Raw genomic sequence first — 25,492 nt, forward strand, 5'->3', positions numbered from 1 at the left:
CACTCCCCGTCGCGGCCACGCGGGGTGGGCAGAGGCGGCGCGGGCTGGCTGGTCTTTCCCTCCCGAGAAGGGTGCGTCTCAGGGCTCGTCCATGGACCCCTGGAACATGGGAAGACGCGCAGACATGGGTTTCGCTCTTTGCTCTCCTCTCTCCTTGTAAGACCTCTGTGAGCAAGAGCGGCCCCGGGGCGCCCGGAGGCCCTGCTCTGAGAACCCATCCGAGGCCGGGAGAGGGAGCCGCCGCGTGCAGGTGCCGAGCCCAGCCGCGGGAGGAAGTGCACGCGTGCGTGGCGCGCCCTTGTCCTTGCGGTGCAGAGACTGGCGAGCAGGGTCAAAGATGCTTTTTTTCTTAGTCTGATGAGCTCTTGGAAACAAAGCTAATCTCTGGAAGGCAGACACGTCCTGGACGTTTGCTGCTGGCCTGGAATTGAATGTTTTAAGAGCCCATCCTACGGGACGGTTGGAATGCTTTTTTTTTTTTCCTCTTTTTTTTTTGGTAGAGACAAGGTTCCTCTATTACCCAGGCTGGTCTTAAACTCCAGGACCCAAGCGATCCTCCCCTCTCGGCTTCCCGAAGTGCTGGGGTTACAGACAACAGCCGCCATGCCTGGAGGTTTGAATGCTTCTAAGAAGGACAGGACATTGATGATTACACATTGTATCCGTGTATCAAAATATCACATGTATCCCACATGATATGTACAATTATCATGTATCAGTAAAAAATATAAGCACAGGAGAGCTTCCTTTCTGCTCTTATCCAAAACCCTCCCTACACATAGACCGTACACATCAAAAAGGTTCCCACCACAGTCCGTACTTACTAAATATACGTTCCTGGCCGGGCACAGTGGCTGACGTCTGTAATCCCAACACTTTGGGAAGCCAAGGCAGCATAGTAGTTCAAGACTGGCCTGAGCAACATGGCAAAACCCCACCTCTACAAAAAATACCAAAAAAAAAAATCGCCTGGGGTGATGGCATGCACCTGTAGTCCCAACTACTCAGGAGGCTGAGGTGGAAGGATCACTTGAGCGCGGGAGGTCAGGGCTGCAGTGAGCCGAGATCAGGCCGCTGCTTTCCAGCCTGGGCAACAAGTAAGACCCTGTCTCAAGAAAATAAAAAGTGAGCTGGGTGCGATGGCTCATGCCTGTAAATCCAGCACTTTGGGAGGCCGAGGAGGGCAGATCACGAGGTCAGGAGTTCAAGACCATCCTGACTAACACGGTGAAACCCCGTCTCTACTAAAAATACAAAAAAAAATTAGCCGGGCATGGTGATGGGCACCTGTAGTCCCAGCTACTGGGGAGGCTGAGGCGGGAGAATGGCGTGAACCCCGGAGCGGAGGTTACAGTTCGCCAAGATGGCGCCCCTGCACCCCAGCCTGGGCGACAGAGCCAGACTCCGTCTCTCAATCAATAAATAAATAGTGAAAAACAGAATTCTACCATTGTCCTTTCCAGACACTCCTCAACAGCTTTCTGCAAAATGCTGATCCTAAGCATGTCTATGCATGTGTTACTGGAGAGGGGTCCCAATCCAGACGCCAAGGGAGGGTTCTTGGATCTCACTCAAGAAAGAATTCGGGGCAAGTCCATAAAGTGAAAGCAAATTTATTAAGAGAGGAAAGGAATAAACAAATGGTTGCTCCATAGGTAGAGCAGCTCTGAGGGCTGCTGGTTGCCCGTTTTTATGGTTATTTCTTGATGATATGCTAAACAACAAGTGGATTATTCGTGCCTCCCCTTTTTAGACCATAGAGGCTAACTTCCTGACGTTGCCATGGCATTTGTAAACTGTCATGGCGCTGGTGGGAGTGCAGCAGTGAGGAAGACCAGAGCTCATTCTCTTTGCCATCTTGGTTTTGGTGGGTTTGGGCCGCCTTCTTTTCTGAAACCTGTTTTATCAGCAAGGTCTTTACCACCTGTGTGTTGTGCCAACCTCCTCTCTCATCCTGTGACTTAGAATATGCCTAACCTGTGGGAGTGCAGCCCAGCAGGTCTCAGCCTTTTTTTTTTTTTTTTTTTTACCAAGGCCCCATTCAAGATGGAGTTGCTATGGTTCAGATGCCTCTGACACACCGACGCACACAGATCCACCTTCATCTCAGCAACGTCTCTCACACACAGAGCTACTGCAGTCCTGCGTGTCTCCTCCGGGGAGGGTCCCTCAGACAGTCATGTGTATTTCTCCACTCAGAAGGGTAGGTTCCCCTTCCCACCTACGCACACAGAGGCCAGGAGGACAGACACAGTGCGACACAGAGGCAGGGATAACAATTCCATGTGGGCTGGGGGCCCCGTGCCATTTGGCCCTGCGAGGGAGGCTTGTTTCCTGCCTGTGTGTGCTGTTCTGGGCTCTGCGTGGAGACGGGGGTGGAGGAGGAGGGCGGAGAGCAGCTTCTCAGAGTCAGGCTCCTTCCCAGCTGCGATGGCAAACAATCCGCGAGAAGAGGATTGGAAATTCTCTGTGAGGGCAGGAAAGTGTGAGGAGAACACACCCGGGAGAGGCTCGGCTTGGGTGGAGTGGAAAGGATTGCCTGAGAACGTTGAACTTGGTCTTCACAGGGCAACCAAGAGTCAGAGTTTTCATTGATGCCAGAAAGAGAACTTAGGAGTGTGTGGGTCAGTGCATGTGGAAAAAAGGGAGGGAGAGGCAGGAAGGGGACGAGGACAGACATCTAGGTGGAAGTAAGCAATTGAGAACATGTACAGAGTCAGACAGCAGGAACAAAGGGGTAGAAATAAGGAATCTCTAACGTAGAAGCGGAAGAATGGGAAGAAGAATAAACAGCGAGAGGCAGGGGATAAAATCTGGGAAGTGCACAGAGAGAAAGGGGCCCAAAGCAGAGAGCTTGCAGGTGGAAGGAAAGAGGGCAGGCAGGCGGGCGGGAAGCCCCAGGCCTGTCCAGAGCCCCGCCACTGCAGGAAGGCACCGAAGGCTGGGAGGGCAGCTCAGCTCATCTGTTACTTACAAGCACAAGCTCCCCCCAATCCCGATTAACAGGAATTACGTGGCATATGGCTAATCCTCCTGCCACAGTTATTAATACTTTCCAGACACTGCGAGGGAACCAGGCAGCCTCCTTAGACCCAAGGCTTCCCCCAGCCTGGCAGGGCTGGCCACCCACGCCTGCTGCAGTGGGTGCTGTGGCCTAGAGGAGGAGGGGAGGAGAGTGGCTGGAAAGCTTTCTCTAAGTCCTTCAGGCGACTCTGAATCCTGTGGAAGCACATGCCACGAGCTCTTCCTTTTTCCAAAATCCATGTGTATGTTGTTTGCTTTAAATAGTCACAGAAAACTTGTGATAGAAGGAGAATATATGATATCATTCCCATTAAAAACTGCCAGGCACAGTGGCTCACGCCTGTAATTCCAGCACTTTGGGAGGCCAAGGCAGGTGGATCACGTGAGGTCAGGAGTTCGAGACCAGCCTGGCCAACATGGTGAAACCCCATCTCTACTAAAAATACAAAATTAGCCTAGTGTGGTGGTGCATGCCCATAGTTCCAGCTACTCGAGAGGTTGAAGCAGGAGAATCACTTGAACCCTGGAGGTGGAGATTGTAGTGAGCCGAGATCATACCACTGCACTCCAGCCTGGGCAACAAGGGAACTCCATCTCAAAAAAAAAAACAAAAACAAAAAACTTAGGAAGCTGGGAGTGGTGGCGTGTGTTTGTACTCCCAGTTACTTGGGAGGCTGAGATGGGAGAACTGCTTGGGCCTGAGAGTTGGCGACCAGCTTGGACAACACAGTGAGACCTCATCTTTATTTAAAAAAATTTTAATTAGCCAGTCATTGTGGCACACACCTGTAGTCTCAGCTATGAAGAGGCTGAGGTAGGAGGATTGCTTGAGCCCAGGAGGTTGAGGCTGCAGTGAGCTATCATTGCGCCACTGCACCCCAGCCTAGGTGACAAAGTGAGACCCTGTCTCAAAACAAACAAACAACCAACAACAACAACAAAAATCAGGAACATAAATCCAAGAGAAGGGAAAGGATTTAATCAAGGACTTCTACTCAATAGCAAAGTCTGGCTGTCCTCTCTTCCAGCCTAGTGGGTGGAAACTGGAAGCTAACTCGCTGCTCCTGGCTTAGGGAGACATAAAAAGATAAAGAGGGGGAGGGGAAGAGAGCAGGGAGAGGAGATGAATTTCTGAGAGTGACTAGTGTGGGGCCAGGTGTCCAATGAGCACTTAATGAGTGCTTTGTAACTGATGACTTGCTGGGCTTTGCTGGGCTTCGTCTTAGGTGAGGTGCAAAGTCGACCGGGAGATGGTTTGTGAGAAACAAATTGCTCCCGTGGGAAGTAACAGAGGAGTGTGGGAAGCGGGGAAGGGAAAGAAGCCAAACGAGTGCCATTTCAGACCCGTCGTAGCCTCAGCCGACCCCGCGGGGGAGCTCTGGGACAATCACTCCTCAGTTTGTCCCAACTGGAGCCTGGGGAGCTGTGCTTCCATAGATATTGCAAGAGGGCAGAAATTGCCAGGCATTCGCAGTTCCCTGAGCATGATGGAGAGGTAGCTCTGGTACCCCCAGGCAGTCCTCTGAAGAGAGCTGTGGGTGCAGGTCTTTGGAATCAAAGGAAACGGGCTGGGCGTGGTGGCGCACACCTGTAATCCCAGCTACTCAGGAGGCTGAAGCAGGAGAATCGCTTGAACCCAGGAGGCGGAGGTTGCGGTGAGGTAAGATCGCGCCACTGCACTCCAGCCTGGATGACAGTCTCCAAAAAAAAAAAAAAAAGAGGGGGGGAGCAGAAGGCCGGGCGTGATGGCTCACACCTATAATCCCAGCACTTTGGGAGTCCGAGGTAGGTGGATCACAAGGTCAGGAGTTTGAGACCAGCCTGGCCAACATGTTGAAACCCCGTCTCTACTAAAAATTCAAAAATTAGCTGGGCATAGTGGCGGGCGCCTGTAATCCCAGCTACTCAGGAGGTTGAGGCAGGGGAATTGCTTGATCCCGGGAGGTGGAGGTTGTGGCGGGCTGAGATGGCGCCACTGTACTCCAGCCTGGGCGGCAGATAGAGTGAGACTCCATCTCAAAAAAAAAAGGGAACAGGAGAGACAGAGTGCCGGCAGGGTCTGCTACAAACGTAAAGCAAGTGCTCTCAGACCCTCTCTACTCTACTGACAGGTCATCAACTTCGATTTGTAAAATGTTTCTCCCCTTTAGGAGTTCACAGTCCAGCAGCAAGACAGTGGCATGCTGTACGCCTGTGTTCATATAGAATATACATAGTGATAGGTGCTATTTCAGCGATAGAACACAGAGCACGTCATTGAATTCTGGCCAGGGTGGGTCAGGGGAGTATAAAGTGGGATGGGACTTGCTCTGTGCCACGCCCTCCCGTGTTAGAAAGCCTTCCGTGGCCGGGCACTGTGGCTCATGCCTGTAATCCCAGCACTTTGGGAGGCTGAGGCGGGCGGATCATGAGGTCAGGAGATCGAGACCATCTTGGCTAACATGGTGAAACCCCGTCTCTACTAACATACAAAAAATTAGCCAGGCGTGGTGACACATGTCTGTAGTCCCAGCTGCTAGGGAGGCTGAAGCAGGAGAATCGCTTGAACCGAGGAGGCGGAGGTTGCAGTGAACTGAGATGGCGCCATTGCACTCCAGGCTGGTGACAGATCAAGACTGTCTCAAAAAAAAAAAAAAGAAAAGAAAAGAAAAGAAAAAACAAAACCTTCCGTAATGCTCCATCTCCCATGTAAAAGCATTCAAAATAACTTAGCGTAAGTATCAAGGCCCCATGGCAGATACCCAGCCACCTACCATACCATCTGGAAGTCATATATTTCATTTCTAAAATATACCCTTTAATTTTGAAACTTTAAACTTAATTATCCTTTACTGACCTTTCAATACTCTGAATTTCTTCTAACCCTAGCGGTTCCTGTTATCATTGTCTAGTATTTTAGTTTTTTTAACCCTTCCAGATAGGTATTACTCTCATCGTCTTGTAGAGTCGATACTGACTTACATATGTTCATCTGCTTCCTACAGTTTTCGCTCATCGTTGCTCTTTCATCTCATTGCTTCCTCTGGGTATAGATTTGCTTTTTTTAACTTAAGCTTTTCTTTTAAATCATTCATTAGTATTTTTCTCAACAAGTAAAGAGGTGATAAACTCTCTTAAATTTTTTCGCTTTACTCTTGAATCATCACTTAGCTGATACAGAAACCTGGACTGACTTCTTTTTTACCTTAGCACTTTGAAGCAATTATTTCATTTTGTTCCAGCTTCTATCGTTGTTTCCTAGCAAATAGCCGTCTTTGGACGGTCACTAACCTTGAGATTTTTCTCTTAGTCTTTGAGTTCTGTCTTTCACTGTGTTATGTCTAGGAAAGACCCATGTGGCTAGGTGTGACAAAACAAAATGAGGTATCTCTTTATCCTGGGGTATCCTATTTAGGATAGCTTCTTCAAACTAAGAACTTGTGTCTTGGCCGGGCATGGTGGCTCAAACCTGTAATACCAGCATTTGGGAGGCTGAGGCGGGTGGATCACGAGGTCAGGAGATCGAGACCATCCTAGCTAACACAGTGAAACCCCGTATTTTGTATTTTTTGGAAAAAATACAAAAAATTAGCTGGGCGTGGTGGCGGGCCCCTGTAGTCCCAGCTACTTGGGAGGCTGAGGCAGGAGAATGGCTTGAACCCGAGGCGGAGCTTGCAGTGAGCCGAGATTGCACCACTGCACTCCAGCCTGGGCGACAGAGCAAGACTCCATCTCAAAAAAAAAAAAAAAAGAACAAAAACAAAAGCAAAACAAAACAAAAAACAAAAGAACTCATGTCTTTCACCAATTCTGGCAAATTCTGAGGCATTCCCTCTTCAATTACTGCCTTTAGACCCATGTTTTTATTTTATTCCACTACAACATGTTTCTATACTGTACATCTCTTAAAATCTTCTTTTTTTTTTTTTTTAGATGGAGTCTCACTCTGTTACCCAGGCTGGGGTGCAGTGGCCTGATCTTGGCTCACTGCAACTTCCGCCTCCCGAGTTCAAGCAATTCTCCTGCCTTAGCCTCCCAAGTAGCTGGGATTACAGGTGCCCTCCACCACGCCCAGACAATTTTTGTATTTTCAGTAGAGATGAGAATTTCACTAGGTTGGTCAGGCTGGTCTCGAACTCCTGACTTCAGATGATCCACCCGCCTAGGCCACCCAAAGTGCAGGGATAACAGGCGTGAGCCACCGCCGGCCAACATTTTTTTTCTATTTCTATTTTCTATTTCATACCCTGTGGCTCATCCCGGATAGTTTTCTAAGATCCATCTTCTACTTCACAAGTTTTCTTTTAGGCTACTGTTCGATTCTTCTGGTGAGAGGTTTTGGGTTTTGGTTTTGGTTTTCCTATGTTTCTCTTTTTCTCATCTGCCTGTTCTTTCCAGGCGTGCTTTTTATATCTCTGTGTTTGCTAGTCCTTTCATCTCTCTGTACTTTTCAAGTCCACTTATCTTATTATCTCTTTTGGATCCTTCTGCTATCTCAGGATTTGGAAGGTGCAGTGCTCCCACCTGTCGGGTAGATACACTGGCTCCCGCCTGCGGTGCGCAATTTCCCCTATGGTTTGTTACCTGTTAACTCCTCTTCATCAGAGATTGTCCCATTCTGTGGGAGTCATTGATATTCTGAGACATACTAGGAACAGTTGTACCTTTGCTTCAACTGGTTCGTCTAGAGGTTTCCCCAGTGTGACCACAGGTTTTACATTAATTTCTGGGCTTGGGGACTTCCACACCATGGGAGACGGTATAAGTTCACACCCAACACCAGCATGTGATGCAGGCCTGGAGACTCTGTCGCCCAGGCTGGAGTGCAGTGGAATGATCTTGGCTCACGGGAACCTCTGCCTACTGGGTTCAAGCGATTCTCCTGCCTCAGCCCTCTCAGTAACTGGGATTACAAGCACCCACCACCATGCCTGGCTAATTTCTGTATTTTTAGTAGAGATGGGGTTTTGCCGTGTTGGCCAGGATGGTCTCAAACTCCTGACCTCAAGTGATCCTCCCACCTCGGCCTCCCAAAGTGCTAGGATTACAGGTGTGAGCTACCATATCTGGTTGAGACTTGAGTTTCCCACAGGAAGTGGTTTTTCTTCTCACCCAGAACCTAGGGCAGAAACTGATGGATGGAGTTTTTTCCTGGCCACCTTCCCCTGAGGGAGCAGGGTGTCGGTGCCAAAGTCCGGCTTCGAATGGGCCCTAGGTTCTCTCTGACCCACCCAGTGGATGTTGTTTCTGCTCCCCCAGCTCTTTCTAGGACTTCCTCCTCCTCCTCATACTATCGTGGCTCTGACTTGCAAATTTATTTTGGCTTTGAATTCCTTCCTGTGTTGGTGAGTTGGAGATTTATTTCTCTGTTTCAAGCTCCATGTGCATTTTAATTTTTCTGCCCTCTTATTCAGAATTTCTCTGTGCAATGTGGTAGTATGGCAGACTCCATCATTGTGAAGTTTCCTGGATCCCTAAGAAAAAATACTGATTTTTCTTCCCATCTCTTCCATGGGAACATGGGTTCTTTGAGGGGAAAAGCAAAGCAAAACATAAAAAAAAAACAAAACCAACCAAAAAACAACGGTGTCCAAGCTATCTCTGGTGCTGGTGCTGAGTTCCTAGCACAAACACAACATAACGTTTGGTAGATGAACAGTTAAATAGTGTTAGGTGATTATCAAGAGTTACTCCAAGTATTTCCCCATCTTCAGGAAGAAAACTTTCTTAATTATTCTAAGCACGAAGATATTCTTTTATTCTTAAAATGCTTTATAGGTGGTTCTATGTTGCATGCCCTTATGACACTTGTGTGTTTTTCTTAGCATTCTAACGTGTTTCTTTTTTTTTTTTTTTTTTGAGACGGAGTCTGGCTCTATCGCCCAGGCTGGAGTGCGGTGGCCGGATCTCAGCTCACTGCAAGCTCCGCCTCCCGGGTTTACGCCATTCTCCTGCCTCCGCCTCCCAAGTAGCTGGGACTACAGGCACCCGCCTCGTCGCCGGCTAGTTTTTTGTATTCTTTAGTAGAGACGGGGTTTCACCGTATTAGCCAGGGTGGTCTCGATCTCCTGACCTTGTGATCCGCCCGTCTCGGCCTCCCAAAGTGCTGGGATTACAGGCTTGAGCCACCGCGCCCGGCCTCTAACGTGTTTCTTGAACAACACTGTGTGGTACACCCCCGGGATGCCTGAGATGAGGCCCTTCCTGAACTGGAGGTCCAATTGGAAGATATGATGTGGAAACCATAACTCTGACATGATATGTGTCGTGGTAAGCCACGAGTATCTTGGCCAGTGGTGAGGAGTAAAAGAATTTACCAAGGGCGGACATGGTGACTCACACTTGTAATCCCAGCACTTTGGGAGGCCGAGGCGGGTGGATCGCCTGAGGTCAGGAGTTCAAGACCAGCCTGGCCAAGATGGTGAAGCCTCCTCTTTAACAACAACAACAAAAGACAAACAACAACAACAAAAAGAATTTACCAAGAGAGTTGTAGGTAAAGAAGGACAGATTTATTAGAGAAAGTAAGAAAGTACGGCTGGGCTCGGTGGCTCACGCCTGTAATCCCAGCACTTTGGGAGGCCAAGGCGGGTGGATCACCTGAGGTTGGGAGTTCGAGACCAGCCTGACCAACATGGTGAAACCCCGTCTCTACTAAAAATACAAAATTATCTGGGCATGGTGGCACATGCCATGCCTGTAATCCCAGCTACTCAGGAGGCTGAGGAAGGAGAATTGCTTGAACCCGGGAGGTGGAGGTTGCAGTGAGCCGAGATCATGCCATTGTACTCCAGCCTGGGCAGCAAGAGCAAAATCCCATATCAAAAAAAAAAAGGAAAAAAAAGAAAAGAAAAAAGAAAGTAGGAAAGTACATTGTATGTTGCTGGGGAGCAGTGGGCAGAACCAGCAGGAGAGAAGCTGACTGCGAAGAGACAAAGGCTGGCTAGGGATTTTTATAGGGTGGTTGTTGGGCGAACTGATAACGCCGAGGGAGCAGTGAGCTAACCTGCGTTCTTCTGTCAGCTGAGGTGTCTGACAGATTGAGGCATTTGGTGACGAGCAGGAAGCCTGTGAGTTCTGGACCTTATCTGCTCAGGAGGGCTGCATGTCTTGGGCCGTAAAGAAAGGCAGACCCATAACTTATCTCCTTCCTCTATTTGTCTATATGTTCCGGACCACGAGGGAAGGCAGATCTATAGCTTATCTACTTCCTCTATCTCTGCGTTCTCCTGGTCATGCCAGCCTGACTCCTTTTCCCTAATTAGGATGCCACGGCGTGATGGGGAGCATTGTGTTTGCCGTAGATTCATTCAAGAGGACCATGTTTGTTTGGAAGAAAATGTTATAGGCCTATTTGGGAGAGGAGCTAAGGCTTCAGGAAGCTTGGGAATGAAAGGAGATGCTCTGAGGCCAGAGTGGCATTTTGCGGGTTGAGCCTGAGGGATAAGGAGAAAGGAAGAGGGTGGAACCCTTGGGAAGGGGGAGGTCATGTGCTTCCTCACGTCGCCACTGTGGTGTGACTTTCCCAAACCGGCATGCCGCATGGTGAAGAATAAAAAGCACCTTGACAGAATTATACTGAGATACTGAGACATCCATAATCATAGGGTGATATTTAATAAACCTTTTCCAGGAATTGATAGCTGAATCAAAAAAAAAAAAAAGGTAAGCAAAAGTAGTAAAGTTTTGAGTAGCGTAATAAAGAAATTGAACTGAATAGATACATACTTAGAACTCTAAGCCCGAACATTAGAGAATACACACATGGTACATTTAAAACAATTAACCATTACTAAGCCATAATGTCAGGCTCAACAAATACAAAAGCATTGATTTTACATAGACCTTGTTCTCATCATAGACCAAGGCAGTCTCTGATGGCAACACAAGTCCAGCCTCCATATATTGAGAAACTTATAAACAGACTTCTAAATGATAAGTGGTCAAGTAGAGATGGCAAATGAAATTATGAAATACTTGGGACCTAGTGACATTGAAGACAGTGTATATTACAAAGTGTGGGATGTAGCTACTGCAGTACTTAGAAAGAATTATAGCCTCAAACATACGTATTAGCAAAGGAGGAGATTGAACACAGCATTAGACTCTAGAAGTCTGAACTAGAACCACAGAGAAAATATGGCATTACAATCCAATGCAATGGAGTGTGAGACAGATGCACCCACAGTGTTACAGAAGCACACAGGAGGGCCACCTAAACCATCCTGGAGGGGACTCTGGGGCCAGGAAGTTCTACCACGAGGACATGATGCTGGAAGGCGTTCCAAGAGGACACAGTGGTGTTAGGAAACTGACTAGTTTGAAAGGAAAACAAATCTCGGGACCCTGAAATCACTAAGCTGAGAAGTCAAGCTGGGAACCGTGTCAGGCAAGCCCGCCTCCTATTTTATTCCTAAATAAATAGCTATGAAGTTATTAAATCTCACAATCTGCCCCCAAGGAAATTCCTTGTGGGCCTCAAGATCTTTACTCTAAAAATAGTTCTATTGAATTTTACCTTGGCCATGTAAATTGATAGCTTATCTTCACAGATACAGGATAGAAATTCATCCCTCTGCTCACCTGAGACAAATGCATATCTGTTTGCTTCTTCTGCCCTATTGTTTATGTAAAAAATGCAGATTCACTGAGCTGGACTGAGGCATACACGACTATTCCTCTACCCCTCTCTCACATGTAAGTTGTGATTTCAGTGAAAGGCTGATCAAAGACCCAAAATAATGCAGCCTTTTGTCTCCTATCTACCCATTACCTGGAATCCCCCAGTTATCCTGCCTTTCTAGACCAAACCAATGGACATCTTACATGTATTGATTGATGTCTCCTGTCTCCCTAAAATGTCTAAAACCAAGCTGTGCCCGACCACCTTGGGCACCTGTTCTCAGGATCTCCTACAGGCTGCGTCACGGACCAATGGTAACTTATATTTGGCTCGGGATAAATCTCTTCAAATGTTTTACAGAGTTTGACTCTTTTCAGCGACATCAGGCTGACAGGGAGGGTAATACAGGCAGCAAGAACTGCATAGGCAACTGCAATGGCTCACAAGAACTTGGCAGGTTTTAAGAACCACAGCTAACTCAGTGTAGCTAGATTCAGGGCAGTGGATGAGGGGTGGTATGAGATGCTGAAGTTGTGATGCTCATGAACATAGGGTGTGTTTTTTCTTTTTTCTTTTTTTTTTTTGAGACGGAGTCTCGCTCTGTCGCCCGGGCTGGAGTGCAGTGGCCGGATCTCAGCTCACTGCAAGCTCCGCCTCCTGGGTTTATGCCATTCTCTTGCCTCAGCCTCCTGAGTAACTGGGACTACAGGCGCCCGCCACCTTGCCCGGCTAGTTTTTTGGTTTTTTTTAGTAGAGACGGGGTTCACCGTGTTAGCCAGGATGGTCTCGATCTCCTGACCTCGTGATCCGCCCGTCTCGGCCTCCAAAGTGCTGGGATGACAGGCGTGAGCCACCGCGCCCGGCCAGGGTGTGTTTTTCATCCACTCCTTCTTTGGTTATACTAAGGCAGGGGTCCCCAGTCCCCAGGCTGTGGACTGGTAGCGGTTAGGAACTGGGCCACACAGCAGGAGGTGAGGGGTGGGAAGAAGAGCGTTACCACCTGAGCTCTGCCTCCTGTCAGATCAGCATTAGTCTCATAGGAGCACAAACCCTTCTGCAAGGAGGGATCTAAGTTGCACGCTCCTCGTGAGAAGCTAACTAATCAGCCTGATGATCTGAGGTGAAACAGTTTCATCCAGAAACACCACCCCACCCAACCCTTCCGTGGAAAACTTGTCTTCCACAAAACGAGTCCCTGGTGCCAAAAATGATGGGGACTGCTGTACTAAGGGGTGTTAACTATATTTTGAAGGTGCTGAGAATTTTAAGCAGAACAATGTGAGCAGATGCTAGTTCTGCAGGGCACAGGCGTCTTATTTTCATTTATTGCAAAGATACTTACTGAGCACCTCTTGTTGTCCTAGGTCCTAGTTGCAATTTTGAAAAGATACAGGAAGATATACCTATGGATCATTTTAACAATCCAGATGAAAAATGAGGGAGCTGATATTGGGCCAGTGGCAGTGCGGGTGGCCACTGCTTCCCTGTGGGGAGTGCACAAGGAGAATCTTGTACCTCTAAGCTCAGCAGCGTTTCCTGTTTCCTTCCTGTGTTCTGTCCTGGGCAGCAACTGGTGGTAGGCCTGGGGCACAGGGACAGTGCAACCTAAGGAACAATGCCCAGCTGGAAAACAATATATTGCGCGGAAGAGAAATGGACTAAGGTGTGACCTCTGAGTGTAATGGTTGCAGAAGCATAGGTGCCCTTTGGGGATGCAGGATTCAAGTTCTCTGCCCTTCATGGGCTGCGTGGCCATCCCCACTGGAGTAGGTCTCCACTGAGTGTCTCGAGTGCTTTCAGGATTCTGAGAATCACTCAAGAAGACCAAATACATCCATTCTTCCTGATCCCAAATTTCGTGGGAATATAATTTCATGGCATTAAAGACAAACTATAGAGTGTTTTTTTGTTTTGTTTTGTTTTTGAGACCAAGTCTCACTTTGGCGCCCAGGCTGAAGTGCAGTGGTGCGATCTTGGCTCACTGCAAGCTCCGCCTCCCAGGTTCACATCATTCTTCTGCCTCAGCCTCCTGAGTACCTGGGACTACAGGCGCCCGCCACTACGCTCAGCTAATTTTTTTGTATTTTTAGTAGAAACGGGGTTTCACTCTGTTAGCCAGGATAGTCTCAATCTCCTGACTTCATGATCCGCCTGCCTCAGCCTCCCAAAGTGCTGAGATTACAAGGGTGAGCCACCACACCCATCCTTAACTATAGAGTCTTATTCAGAGCTTTTATCTGCTTGCTCAAGGGGCATGGTCTTGAATAATTTCTGGGGAAAAGGTTTCCTGTGGAATAACCCTCTTCACATTAGAAACCTGGAGAACTGAATTATGTCCCCACATTTCCAGTCCTGGAATAGGGTATCCAGAACCTCTGCAGTGGCCACCACTAAAAAGTATCCTTCCCATCGAGACCATCCTGGCTAACACGGTGAAACCCCGTCTCTACTAAAAATACAAAAACTAGCCGGGCGAGGTGGCGGGCGCCTGTAGTCCCAGCTACTTGGGAGGCTGAGGCAGGAGAATGGCGTAAACCCGGGAGGCAGAGCTTGCAGTGAGCTGAGATCTGGCACTGCACTCCAGTCTGGGCGACAGAGGGAGACTCCGCCTCAAAAAAAAAAAAAAAAAAAAGTATCCTTTCCATCCTGGAAAGCTCTGAGCCACATACATTACTCTGTCAAACACCTTTGGAAGAGCTTTCCCCATTCCAAAGCCCTGAAATGGAGGGTTGACCCTGTCCGGGACTCTGTGTAAAGTGCAAGATCTCAGTAGCAGAGGAGGGAAAAGAGCGGAGGCCCCGGTCTCTCACTGGTGCCGCCAGGAAGTAAACACTCCATGGTGTAATTTGTGTGAAGAGAAAATTATCTCTAATTGGAGAGCTGGAATAAAAATATCTCCCATCTGTAAACAAAGTCGTTGGAGCATCCTGGAGGCATGGGACTGGTGCACCAGACTGCCGCAGGTACCCTCTGGGCCACCCCACCCAGATCGTCTCAGCCCTAACCCACAAGCAGCAGGTGATCCGGGACCTCCCCTGAAGCCAATGAAGGCGGCAGACCTGTCCCTGGGGCTCATCTGTGTCCTCAGCCCCGAGGCACAGTCCAGAAAACAGCTTCTCACCTTCTCCCCAGGCCAGGGCAAATACTTGACAAGTCAAGTGAAGAGGGTAAAAAAATTCTGGTCTGTTTTATGCCATCACAGGGATCCCTCCTGGAAGGTGACTGGGGATGGCTGTTTACTGGCTATCTCCAACACCTTTTCTCAGACACCTTTTCTTTGGTGTCTGCAGGGGCACCTGCTTCTCCACGTCCTCAAAGGAAGAATTGAGGCAGACACCTTGACATAGGCAGCAAGGGTGATATTCACAGGACCCAAAGTGGGAAATTCGCAGGAACATCAGCCCTGGGGAAGCAATTCTGTGTCAAGGGCTTTCCTTGTGTTATTGTCCTCTGTTGGCTGTCATATTGTGTTTGGAGGCGCACCAGTAAAGAGCCCTTGGCTGATGGAGATACCACCAGGATACTTTAACTCCTGCCCTGGCATAAGAGTGTGACTCTTTTTAACTGCTGGCATGTACGATATTTCTACTTAAAGACACACCACACACACACACACACAAGCACACGAACACCTAGCCTTCTTTTGGTGAAATGTGAAAGGTTTATTAAATAGCTGCTTATAAAAGCCTCTCTCTAGGAAGCCACTTGACCAAAATCTGCCATTGGTATATACACTTTTTCAACAAAGGAGAGAAATGTGCAAATAGATCGAACTGCAGAATAACTTTTCTTCTTTTGCAGACCACAAGCCGCATATGTTATTGGAGGAGATGGAAGTTTTGTCTGCCACTGTTTCTTTTTTTTTTTTTTTTGAGACGGAGTCTCGCTCTGTCGCCCGGGCTGGAGTGCAGTGGCCGGATCTCAGCTCACTGCAAGCTCCGCCTCCCGGGTTTACGCCATTCTCCTGCCTCAGCCTCCCGAGTAGCTGGGACTACAGGCGCCACCCACCTCGCCTGGCTAGCTTTTTTGGTATTTTTTAGTAGAGACGGGGTTTCACCGTGTTAGCCAGGATGGTCTTGAACTCCTGACCTCGTGATCCGCCCATCTCGGCCTCCCAAAGTGCTGGGATTACAGGCTTGAGCCACCGCGCCCCGCCGCCACTGTTTCTTTAGAGGGAGGTGGGAGAAGGTTTTCCTATTTAAATAAAATTAAAGAAGTACTTTGAAGGAAAGAGCAGGGGATAAGAGTTGAAATAAAATGTGGGATAACGTAGTTGAAAATATTGTGAGGAAGATGGGACTTAAAGAGAGGGGAGATGGAGAAACAGAAACACACCCAGGTCTTTGAAAAGCCCTGAAGAAGAATGCTTTAAAGAAGGACTGGGGTCAGAGACTTCAATTAGTCAAAGGATCCCACTTCTCTCATGCGATGCGGGTTGACTTCAGGTGATTGTTCAGGGCTAGAATAGCATGGTAAAGGAACAGAAGTTATGATCACATTCTTATTTTTCTTTTCTTGAGACACGGGGCATCAGTCAATACATGTAAGGTGTACATTGGTTCTGTCTAGAAAGGCGGGACAACTGTAAGCAGGTGGGGTTGGGATTTCAGGTCATAGGCAGATTCAAAGATTATTCTCATAGAAAGAAATGTCTAGTCTGGCTCTGGGGCAGTGGTTCGCTTCTGTAATCCTAGCGCATTGGGAAGTTGAGGTTGGCAAATTACTTTAGCCCAGAAGTTCAAGATCAGCTTGGGCAACATGGTGAGATCCCATCTCTACCAAAAAAAAGTAGAAAAATTAGCCAGCCATGGTAGCACATGCCCGTGGTCCCAGCTGCTCAGGAGGCTGAAGTGGGAGGATTGCTTGAGCCTGAAGGTTGAGGCTCAAGCATGAGCCATGATTGTGTGCCACTGCGCTCCAGCCTGAGTGACAGGGTAAGACCCTGTCAAAAAAGAAAAAAAAAAAAAAAAAAGCAAACAAGCAAGCAATCAAGAAAGGAGTGTCTGGGTTAGAATAAGGGTTGTGGAGACCAAGTTTTTATCATGTAGGTGAAGCCTCCAGGTAACAGGCTTCAGAGAGAGAGAGTCTGTTGTATCAGTCTTTTTTTTTTTTCAGACAGAGTTTCATTGTGTTGTCCAGGTGGAGTGCAGGGGCACAATCTCAGCTCACTGCAACCTCCGCCTCCTGGGTTCCAGCGATTCTCCTGCCTCAGTCTCCCAAGTAGCTGGAACTACAGGCGTGCACCACCATGCCTGGTTAATTTTTTGTATTTTTAGTAGAGACAGGGTTTCACCATGTTGGCCAGGCTGGTCTTGAAATTCTGACCTGAGGTGATTTGCCCACCTTGGCCTCCTAAAGGGCCTGGATTAGAGGCATGAGCCGCTGCACCTGGCCCTATCAGTCTTAAAATCTGTTTTAATGTTGATGCTGGTCAGTTGGCCTGAATTCCAAAAGGGAAGAGGGTATAATAAGGTATATCTAACTCCCCCATCATGGCTAAACTAATTTTTCAGGTTAACTTTGAAGTACCTTTGGCTGAGAGGAGGGGTCAATTCAGATTGTTGGAGGGCTTAGCTTTTTTGTTTGTTTTTTGTTTTGTTTTGTTTTTGAGACAGAGTCGCTCTGTCACCCAGGCTGAAGTGCAGTAGCGCGATCTCAGCTCACTGCAACTTCCACCTCCTGGGTTCAAGTGATTCTCCTGCCTCAGCCTCCCGAGTAGCTGGGATTACAGGTGCCTGCCACCATGCCCAGCTAATTTTTGTATTTTTAGTAGAGACAGGGTTTCACCATGTTGGTCAGGCTCGAACTCCTGACCTCATGATCCTCCCTCCTTGGTCTCCCAAAGTGCTGAGATTATAGGCGTGAGCAACCACACCTGGCCAGGGCTTAGCATTTAATTGTTGGTTTACATTCAGTTCCCTCAGCTCTTTTAAGAAACGCATCTCTCCTTAGTAAGCTACATCTTAGAAATAAGCCTATTCAGATGGATAATGCTGTGATGGAGGCAGAGCCTCCTCAGCCCTGCTCACAGAATGCTTCCAGGGCTTTGCTGCTGGTCCTATTGAGCTCTGATTCCCTTCTGCACAGGGTCAGAGCTCTCCAGGGAACAATGAAAACCTAAGGAAGAGCAAACCACTTCACAGCCACGTGTTTCCTATCCCACTCTGCTGCATCCCTAGTTAGACTTCCATTCCAGGAACTGTCTCAGCTGTTGGTAATGACATACCGACTCCATCTGCAGAAGAAAATCAATGTTTTACAATGAAGCACCTGCCATCCACTCTCATAGGAATCTCTGCCCCTTATGGAATATTCATGCAGCCTTTCTTTGTAATCTCGGTCTCAGTTTCAAAAGATTCCCTAGCAGAGAAGACCATTTAACAGACAGTCCATTTTACAGTGCAAACACTGAAAATTCTGCAGGAGAAAAGAGGCACTGGTTTTTAAAAACTGTACTCTGTCCACAGTCAGACACCATCTCACATTTCCAAGTAACCCAAACAGTTCCTTCAGTTAGGTAAATATGTCTGGCCATGTGACCAGGCGCTAAAGGGAATAATAGGGAAAAGAGAGGGCAGAAGAAAATGTCAGTGGGCCTAAGACGAATTTTCTTCTTTTTAATTTCTCAATTTTGTGTTTGATAAAGGGAAAGGGGCCACCATTATAAAACAACTTTTACACACTTTTACTTGTGATTTAGTGCATGGTGACCTGGAACATAAGGAGGTTTATGAATGGAAAGACAAATAGGATCATAGTAGGTAATTGAGTCATTTTTAAATTTTTATTCTGTCTCTAAGATTTTTGAGAAGGTAATCAATTCACATAAAGATCCGAGCAGTTACAAAGATTTACAAAGAAGATTATACAGTGATGGAAACTGAAGTATATTCTTGGCAACAATCTCAATGTATTTCACGTTTCCTGGCATTTACATATATAAATTTGGTATACATAATATATAAATATTCTTCTATTTTGCATAAAAACTAAAAATACTGAAAAAGTAGCATGAGTATATGAAAAAGTTAAACATTGAAAATATTAGTTGGAAACTGGCTTATTTTGCTAACAATTATATTCAGAATTCTGTTGCTAGATTGTTGTTTCTGGGAACATTGGAGGTGTACTTTCTATACTTGCTAAAATACAAGCTTTTCAAGTATTTTCCATAGTATTGAGACTTTAAATACTCCTGCTCTTTTAGATCTAATTTCTGCTTCAATTTATCCTTCTCTTCATTTTTCCTGTTTGTCCTCATCTTACCTGTTCTTCCCTGGTTTTGCCATCTCCCAGTATTCAGGGATCAGAGCAAATAATTAGTCTGCTTTTCTGCAGAATAAACTATTGGGTATACCATCATGCTTTTGATCTACCACAGAAACAAATTATTTTAGCAAAACATCACTTTTATGTATTGTATAATGTATGTATTGCTTATGTTTTAAGCAGATTTCAGCTCTTTTCCTTTCATCACATTTGGAATTGGGGGCCCAAAAGATGTGAAGGCAATAAGGCTTCCAAGATAACTGGGCTGCACCCTTATTTGTAAAATAAGAAATACTTTGTTTCCCAAATTTTAAAGGAGTGTTCCTTCTCCGACCTGTTGCGATGGATTTATTCTATAGCTATAGAAATATACCCCGCTTCACTCTTGGACGTACTTCTTTCCTCTCCTCCCGCCAAGTTCATTGAAAGAGAACCCATGTGCCGGTCCAGAGCATCGTTGCATCCGTAAGCAACTAGACTTCAGCTTCCTCTGTCACCATGGTGCCGGCTCGGCTGGGCCCGGCGGTCGCTATGGTAACCGGGGCGGGTCGCAGCGTCCTGGCGGGCTGCGCGCATGCGCGCGGGGACTACAAGCTGCGCCGCGCGGCCGCTGGCCCCTCAGCTCCCCTCGACATGGCGCTGAGGCGGCTGCCGCGACTCCGGCTCTGCGCTCGGCTGCCCGACTTCTTCCTGCTGCTGCTGTTCAGGGGTGAGTTTGCGCGTTTCCGCTGTTGGGAGACTAGGGTCTGGGGGCGACGCAAGCAGAGCGGGCCGAAGCGGCTGGAGCCGGTCCGGGAGAGAATAGCGGTCCCGGCTCCGAGGGCTCCCGGGGTCCCGGGCCGGAGGGGCGGCGCGCGCCCGCGTTCCCGCAGGGGGGCTGGGACTCGGGCCTGGCTGGGGCGGGGGCCGGCAGGAGGGGCCCTGGGACGGCCGGCCGTGGGACCTGGGCGGGGAGCTGATTTGGGGTGGGGGCGCGTCCCAGGCGGTGAGTCGGCCCCGAACAGCCGTCGGACCCCGGGGGCGGGCTCCTCCCGGGCGGGGCCCTGTGCTGGGCGGTGGGCTCATCCCCGGCGTGGGGCCCTCCCGGGCGGTGGGCACGGCCCTCCGGAGGGAGCGCGGCAGCTGCAGCGTGGGCGCTGGAACTTGCTGGAAGACCCTGCGCAGCAGCGCTGTGCTCTCCAGAAGGGACGGGGAGCGGGGGCCGTAGCCGAGGACCCGCGAGGTGGAGCTCCGAGGCCTGGCGGGCTGCTGGTCACAGCCTTCTGGGGATCTGCAGTTCGTTTGACTCGACACAAACAAAGGAACTGCTTTTCTTTTGCAGAAATAAAATGGATATCAATCCAGTACCTTTTTTGTCTCTGTCCTGGCCGAGGAGACCACGCAGACCCTTATCCGGAAATAGCATTCGGGGCATTTGACCAAGACACACGAATAAACTTGAGTTTTGTCAGTTTTCTTTCCCTCTGTTTGGAATTCTCATTAGATCCACATTTTCCTGGACACTTGTACAGAGGACTAAAATAGCTTTCGTTTAGTGAGCGTGTACTATCTACTAGGCACTTTGGAGCCATTATCTCCATGACTCCTTTCAGCAACTCTGTGAGGTAGGTTTCGTTAATCTCTTTTCTAGTCTGCTTTCCAAGGCTGCATTCTAAGTAAGCAGTGGAGCCTCAAGCTCGTATTGACCTAAAGCAGTACACCACAGTTTTCCCCGGCAGCCATCCGCAGGTAACCAGACCAGGACCTTTTTCCGTTCTTAGGCCATTTTATTATTTAATTGAGTTGCCACCGTCATCCCATGATGTTTTACAGAATATACAAATTAAAACACGGAGGGACTGTTTAGGAGTGAAGGTGGACAGATTTTGGAAAACAAAGCATTCCTGTGTTTGGTGCTTTATGCTAACGGGATGCTCGTGATGGGCTCTGTGACAAAAGATGAGTTTTAGCGTGTAGATGGTATACGCTAAGGCACAGCCTATATACTTTGCCTGAAAGTGATTCCCCAAATCAAATGCAGTTGGGAGATAAGTGATCAAAGGCTAGCCAGGGGACAAGGGTGTCAGGAATGTCCAGCACCCGCTGTGTTGATCACACTGACACTGTCCTATTCACAGCCTGGAACAACTCTCTATTGTTGAAAAGATCTGTTCACGTGAAAGTTTGCAGTTTTTGTTGCAGAAGCATTTGGCAGTTTAGCTCAGGAATGAATTTCAACTTGGTAATTTGTTAATAAAACTAGAAAATGTGAAAAGCTTCACATACCCTTAACCTCTGATTTCCTTCCCCTAAGGGACTAGTTTTATGGCTTTTTTTGCTAGTAGGGGCTGGGGTTTACATGCAGAGCATAGGAGGAAGAATCCAGTTTTGCAAACTAGTACTAATGACAAAGAATCGAGGTGATAGGATGTATTAATCCACTTTGAAGGCATGTAGCTGTCTTTTTTTAGTAGGGGGCTCTTTTTCCATTATTTGGTTTATGCTTTAAGCATACCCTAAAACTGTTCTTCCAGAAGTCATGACAACTGTGCCTTTTTTATTTTTTATGATTATTCTCAATTGCTATTACAATTTATTTTCATTTTAAAAATTTTGGTTTTTGATATAATGGCAAACATTTCTTTTGTGGTTACCCTTTGCCAGGCTCTGTTACAAGAATTTAATGTGTACTAATTTATTTAATCTTGATAACTCTTAAGAAGTTGTTATTATTATTGTGCCCTTTTGTGGATGAAGAAACAGAAGTATGGAGAGATTCAGACCCTTGTCGGTAGCGATATCCTTTGCGTTCTAAATGGGAAATCCTTCATTACTTGTGTTAATCCAATTTTTAGATATTTGTATTATTCCATTTGACAGTGGAGTTCTTTTAATGGATCAGTTTAAACAGATTATCAAGTTTTCAACACTATGTGGTTTGTATATAAAATATTCTTTTGTTGACTCATGACAGGTGTGGTTCAGCTTTACAAATGTTATGCCACATGTCTCTTTTGAATGATTGTGTACTAATTAGTGTTTTGTTAGGCTTCCAAATCTTTGATATTCTAGAGAGAAGTGCCTTATTTAGAATTAAAACAATAACAGTTTTCATTCTTCAGATAAGACAGTTTGTGTGCTGAAGCATGTCAAAATCTGAAAAATCAAAATTTCTGGGAAATTTTTGAAAAAATGTTTAATTCTTTTATTTACGTTTGTTTGGACTCCAGTAACATTTTTTAGAATGACATATTCTTTTGTGTTGTTCTAATTCTTAATGATCTGGCAGATATAATCGTTGTCAGACTTGTATGTATGTTTTTAAAAAAACAAAGAACACCTGTCTTGAAAGCAAGCCGTACTTTATATCAGCTGCTCATTCCCACGTGACTTGTTGATGGCATTTGTTCTTCGGTGCTTCAGGCTAAGGAGACTGAATGGATAAGTACTAGAGATACTTAATCGTAAGTAATTGCAGTATTACATCCAGGCAGAATTATCCACACAACCCCTAAGCTCTATGGAACTTGTTTTTAAGGAAACTCCATGGGGTGGATTTAAATCAATTCTTTTGAAAGCAACCACACTTTCATCAAGTATAAGTTGACCACATAATGTAACAGACAGAGCTGTGGATTTAGTACATTCAATTAGCAGCTGTTAGAGATGTGATATTAGCAAATTCCTTCTCCATAAATTCTTTGAATTTTTTAGAAGCACAAATGTAATGAAAGGAAAATATGTGTGAACGAAGTTAGAATGTATGGAGTCTGCTGAAGAGTACCCTAGTAGTGAAGTTGGATTTTTTTTTTTTGAGACAGTTTCTGATGCAGTGACGTGAGCTCAGCTCACTGCAAAACTCCACCTCACAGGTTCAAGCCATTCTCCTGCCTCAGCCTCCCAAGTAGCTGAGATTACAGATGCGTGTCACCTTGCCTGCCTAATGTTTGTATTATTTTTAGTAGACATGGGGTTTCACCGTGTTGGCCAGGCTGGTCTTGAACTCTTGACCTCAACCGACCTGCCCACCTTGGCCTCCCAAAGTGCTGAGATTAGAGGCGTGAGCCACTGTGCCCAGCTGGATTCTCTTTTAAGATATGTTTATAGTTGGCAGGGTGCGGTGGCTCATGCCAGCGCTTTGGGAGGCCGAGGCGGGCAAATCACAAGGTCAGGAGATCAACAACATCTTGGCCAACATGGTGAAACCCTGTCTCTACTAAAAATACAAAAATTAGTCGAGCATGGTGGTGTGCGCCTGTTGTCCCAGCTACTCTGGAGGCTGAGGCAGGAGAATCACTTGAATCTGGGAGGTAGAGGTTGCAGTGAGCCGAAATTGTGCCACTGCACGCCTGCCTGGGGGACAAGAGTGAAACTCTGTCTCGGAGAAGAAAAAGAAAAAAAGGTATATTTATAGTCAGGGGGTGTGAATGTTATGCTGTTAAAGTTGAATGCAAATTTCAGATCTTTGTATATACTTTCAGAATTCTAGCAGTATATGCAAATAGGTTCACTGGAGTGTAAAGAGATCCTGAAAGAAAGTTTTGGTAAGCACATTCTTTTCCACCTAGTTTAGCAAGGACAGTATCCACCGTGGTGCTCTATATGGAGAGCTGAAGCCTTAATTGACTGTCTCTTTGCTTCTTGGCGTGGCACACAGAAAGCTTCCTGAGAGTTAGCCCTTGTTTCTGATGTCCCAGGAATGCTGTAGTGTTTTGTGTTGGTGAGTTTCTTTTGGTTTTAAGTAGTATCTGTTATGTGTTATATATTACATTTCCTATGACCAGTTAATACATACAGCAGAGGTTTCAGTGCTGCTTGTATAAAGACATCAAACTATTTAATATAGTTAGGACTATGTGAACATTTTTTCTTAGTTATCTTTCATTTGCAGAGTTTCCCAAGGTTTCTATGGTTCAACCTTCCTCCTGAAAATTATTGCCAAAATCAAATTCTGCCATGTTCATGCTATCTGCTGTGTTTGACAACCTCAGCCCACAGCCCACAGTGATCCTTCCTATCTCTAAATAAGCTTAGATCATAGCCTTTAGTTCAGTTTAGTACAACAGCCATTTATTGAGTATCTATGATATGTCAGGCACTGTTCTGTGTGCTAGGGTTGCAAAATGAGTAAAACATCGCCAGCCCTTAGAGAGTCAGGGTAACTGACTCCAGTTTACATTGGGCTTTAACTGTTAGGTGTGAGCGTACTGTATCTTCTCAATGACAATAAAAAATTTGTTGGTAACAGAGGCTGAATTTGATTGTTTTCTATCTCTCCAGAGGTGATTCTAGTAAATATTCAGTTTGTGTCTCTTTGTCACTTGAAAGGGAGTTAACATTTCTTAGACACTCTGTTTGTGTCGAGGCATTTTTTTAAAAAAATCTTATTTCTAGTGGCCCTAGGAACTTCTGGAAAAGTGTCAGTTTTTACTACAGTAGTTATTGTGGAAGAAAGAGAATGGTAAGAATTTATTGACTTGGTTTAATTTCAGAATCTTCCTGCCATCTGCTTTTGTGTAAGGTTAAGAAGGAGAAAAACATGGAGAAATGCTTATGATATCGTTTAGGTGACACAAGCTGCAGGTATACTAGTATATACTGTATGATTACAATTACGCAAAACATCTCTGCTTGGGGGAAAAACAGGATGAAAAGGAACCAGAATGTTGATGGGGCTGTTAGGAGTGGAAGTACTCTAGCTAATTGTTTTCTGCTTTTCGTTGTTTTTGTTTTCCTGGTTGATTCTTTTATTCCTTTGTCTGTTTTCCAACCGTTATTTAATGAGGATATTTTTTGTGTAATGAAAAAAATTGCATCTTGGTTTGGCTTCCAGTAGATACAATAGTGGAATTTTAAATTTGGCACTAGTAATGGGAAAATGTAATTTGTTTGTTTAGTGTGACAGCGTGTGGAGTGTGCCTTTTTCTAGCTTCTTAATATCAGCCACATTGGATGAAGGAGTGGCTGACTGGAAGTTCAGTTTCTTGATAATGTATTCTTTGTGACTCATTTGAGAGATTAGTTGCCACTGACTTTTGGGTGGGGGAGTCAGCTGTGGTGTCCTCAGCAAATGGTTATCTGGAAAACTGAGAGCTGCCGAGATTACCGCCTCCCCACTTCTTTTTGAGCACACAGACAAAATGGTCTGAGTAATGGCCTTGGTTCACCTGTTCAAAGCGACCCAAAAATTGTGGAGCACCTACTCTGTGGCAGCCCCTGGAAGATCTGTTTTCTTCCTCTTGAGTGATAAAAATACGGGGTGCAATTGACTTCTGTTGAAACTGGACTCTGAAAGATGTTTCCTGAAGCACACTGTCAGCTGACGTGCCCCATCGCTGCTTCCTGCCCAACGTGGACTTCCTTGTTGGGTGTCTTTCCCTAAGGAACATATTTAGTGTCTGCAGAATGAAGTGCAGCTGTCTGGAAGTTTAGAGACGATGCAACAAATCCAAAGACAGCTGCTTTTTTTTTTGGTTTCTGTGGGGGGTGGGCATGTTTTTCCTTTAAAGCATCTCTGTCAGGGTACTGAAACTTAATCAGCCACTCCATATTTATTTGGTGGTCTCCATTTTCATGGCAGTAAAGCACTCCATGGGCAAAACAGGAGAACTAAAGATA

The 25,492-nt window shown here is 46.5% G+C and overlaps 1 protein-coding gene and 1 long non-coding RNA gene across 2 annotated transcripts in view; both read left to right on the plus strand.

Moving 5' to 3' along the window:
- The window catches only part of LOC117081769, a 37,259-nt gene extending 18,138 nt beyond the window's left edge, over positions 1 to 19,121 (plus strand). Inside the window, exons 5-6 of the long non-coding RNA XR_004436270.1 lie at positions 2,035 to 2,203; positions 17,714 to 19,121. This is a non-coding gene — a long non-coding RNA (uncharacterized LOC117081769). The remainder of the gene's footprint in view (positions 1 to 2,034; positions 2,204 to 17,713) is intronic.
- A 254-nt stretch (positions 19,122 to 19,375) lies between these two features.
- The window catches only part of JAM3 (junctional adhesion molecule 3), a 74,545-nt gene continuing 68,428 nt past the window's right edge, over positions 19,376 to 25,492 (plus strand). Inside the window, exon 1 of the mRNA XM_033208134.1 lies at positions 19,376 to 19,604. Coding sequence (XP_033064025.1) covers positions 19,394 to 19,604 — 211 coding nt within the window. The 5' untranslated portion in view covers positions 19,376 to 19,393. The remainder of the gene's footprint in view (positions 19,605 to 25,492) is intronic.

The sequence above is a fragment of the Trachypithecus francoisi genome, unplaced genomic scaffold, assembly GCF_009764315.1.
Source record: "Trachypithecus francoisi isolate TF-2019V2 unplaced genomic scaffold, Tfra_2.0 Lachesis_group8, whole genome shotgun sequence".
Taxonomy (NCBI): domain Eukaryota; kingdom Metazoa; phylum Chordata; class Mammalia; order Primates; family Cercopithecidae; genus Trachypithecus; species Trachypithecus francoisi.